The sequence below is a fragment of the Sphaeroforma arctica genome (genome assembly GCF_001186125.1).
Source record: "Sphaeroforma arctica JP610 unplaced genomic scaffold supercont1.3930, whole genome shotgun sequence".
Taxonomy (NCBI): Eukaryota; class Ichthyosporea; order Ichthyophonida; genus Sphaeroforma; species Sphaeroforma arctica.
Genome location: NW_014036628.1, coordinates 1 through 2,319, shown reverse-complemented (window position 1 = coordinate 2,319; position 2,319 = coordinate 1). Strand labels below are relative to the sequence as shown.

General features: G+C 55.2%; 1 protein-coding gene across 1 annotated transcript; it reads left to right on the top strand.

The window, feature by feature from the left end:
- Positions 1-512: 512 nt before the first annotated feature.
- Positions 513-2,268, top strand: SARC_13932 (hypothetical protein; the record flags this gene model as incomplete). Its single annotated transcript, XM_014291937.1, has 1 exon — positions 513-2,268. Exon 1 carries the CDS (start codon positions 556-558, stop codon positions 2,266-2,268), a length of 1,713 nt encoding a protein of 570 aa, XP_014147412.1. The 5' UTR covers positions 513-555.
- Positions 2,269-2,319: the final 51 nt, after the last annotated feature.

Below are 2,319 nucleotides of genomic sequence, written 5' to 3'. Positions count from 1 at the left end.
TAAACATGATGTGATGTATTGGTAAGGATAGGTCCAAGTCTCATGACCGTGATCTGTAAACATAATGTGATGTATTGGTAAGCATAGGTTTAAGGCTGATGACCGTGGTCTGTAAACATGATGTGATGTATTGGTAAGGATAGGTCCAAGACACAACGCCTTGCTAGTCAGCTCTAGGGGTTTATTCGAGCATCTCGGAGACACAGGAAAGAGTTTGTAGTTGATTGCGTATCACCCACCTCATCCGTGCCCCCAAATACAAGCGTTCGTGTCGATAGCATCTCTAGTTTATTCCCACGAATGGATGGTATCTAGCCATTCTTCGGGTGTCATGGGGATCAGCAAGTCCACTTGTGTGTATTTGTGTGTACTTCCTCGGGGGGTTTATCGTGCTTGTTTCCAGCGTATTAGCAGGCGGGGTCGTTGCGCCGACTTAGTCTCATGGCATCCATCCATAGCCAGATCCGCTTATTCTGACACGTACAGTTGTAATCGCTTATTATACCACGCCACAGCTACCTGGTCAATGAGTTCGGCAATGCCATTGAGGAGTACATGCGATTGGTGGGCGACACTTCTCTCCTGCTCAGCAACCAGAACCAGCCCACCGCCTCGAATGTCAACCCGGTTCCCTCGACTGGACTTTTGGCCAATCAGAATACAGCAATATCCACAGCAAACACCGCCGGCGGCGGCTCGACCAATCCAAACGGCCGAAACAAAACCCAGCCACCGGCACAGTCCAAGACACTCAGTGCGCGGCAGTGGGCCATGCTGTATGAGGATTTGGTGCAGTTCCTGAACGCTGTTTTGTCCCCGTTGGTATATGTGGGCGAGGGTCAAGGCTTTGCGTCTCTGCTGGAAACGCGCGTTCGGGTAGGTATGGAGCCACCGGAGATGGAGGAGATGAAGCCGATTCTCATGCCAATTGTCCCCAACAGTGCAGGTGGCATGGCGAATACGCTCGCCCCTAATCCTAATTCTATTGGCACTCTTACCAATCCAAATAGTGCCACTCACATGAGCATCGCCCCAGGGGGTACGTACCAGACCCTCAGTGACACGGGTGGCAGCGGCGATGGGGTGAATGGCCATGGCTCAGGTACGGGGAACGCTACCCAGACGCCTGGGAGTGGTACAAACACCCCCGTGGGGCCTACACATAGTGACAGTACGGGAGATAAGTCACATACAGAGACGTTTACGAGGGATATGGGGCAGGGGCAGCAGAGTACGCTCAAGCACGCGACGACAGCACCGATGGGGCATGCGGCTCAGCGCACGGCAGGCCATGCAAGCACAGGCCATGCAAGCACAGGCGCCCGTGTGAACGTCCCGGTTCGTCTCGCTTTAAGCTCACAGAGTGACACACACGGCCCATCTGCCCTTGCTGCCAACGCAGCGGCAGATCTGACAACAAGTAGAAATACGACACCGGATGCCACGGGGAATGGTAGAGGTACTGCAAACAACGCAGAAGTGCATGGGGATACATGCTTGAAGGACATTCCCAGCCCTACCTCTGGGAATAAGGACAGGAAGACCGGCACAGACGGTCCAAATGGCGAAGCGTGTGATATGAAACCGGTGGGGCATAAACCCCGCAAAGTCGGCCAGAGTCTAGTTATGGACTTAGCAGACGACGAATCAGACCCAGCCGAGGATGCGGAGAAGGGCGTTAACGCTGACCCTCCGGTGAGTACTACCATTGGCGTCGATGCTACGGCTCGGTTGCACATGGCGTTAGATCACACACCAGAAAGTACTGCAGAGGTGCTGGACAGGGCCAATCGGAACTCGGGGACCAATGCCCCAGGAGCCGCCAGTAGTCACTCGGACTCAGCGAGCACTGCCCAGGCCCCCAGCACAAGCAGTGGCAGTGGCGGCCCTGCAGCAGGAAATGCAGGTGCATCGATTGGGACCGGTAACGGTACAGGCAGCACCGGGGCTACCGCACCCGCGGGGGTGCCTGGGACTCCTGGGGCAGGTTCAGGTGGTGGTGGTGGTTTGGGTGTAGGTACGGGCACGGGCATGGGTACGAACTACCCTGGGATTGGGTTGGGGAACCCTGGTAGTGCGAGTACTACACCCAATAGTACCAGCCAGGTGCCCAAGGGCCGTTGTAGCTTGAGGGAGGTGGTGTTTGTCACGTGTAAAGCGGGACCCGCAAGCTTTAACCTGACCAATACAGACGCATACAATTTTGCCACAACGTTTGAGATCGACCGTCCAATGGCGAAGGACCAGTCGGGCCATGCAACTGGGTGAGTATGGGCTGATGGCGTTGTGTGGTTGACTTGGTGAGAACTTGTTTACATA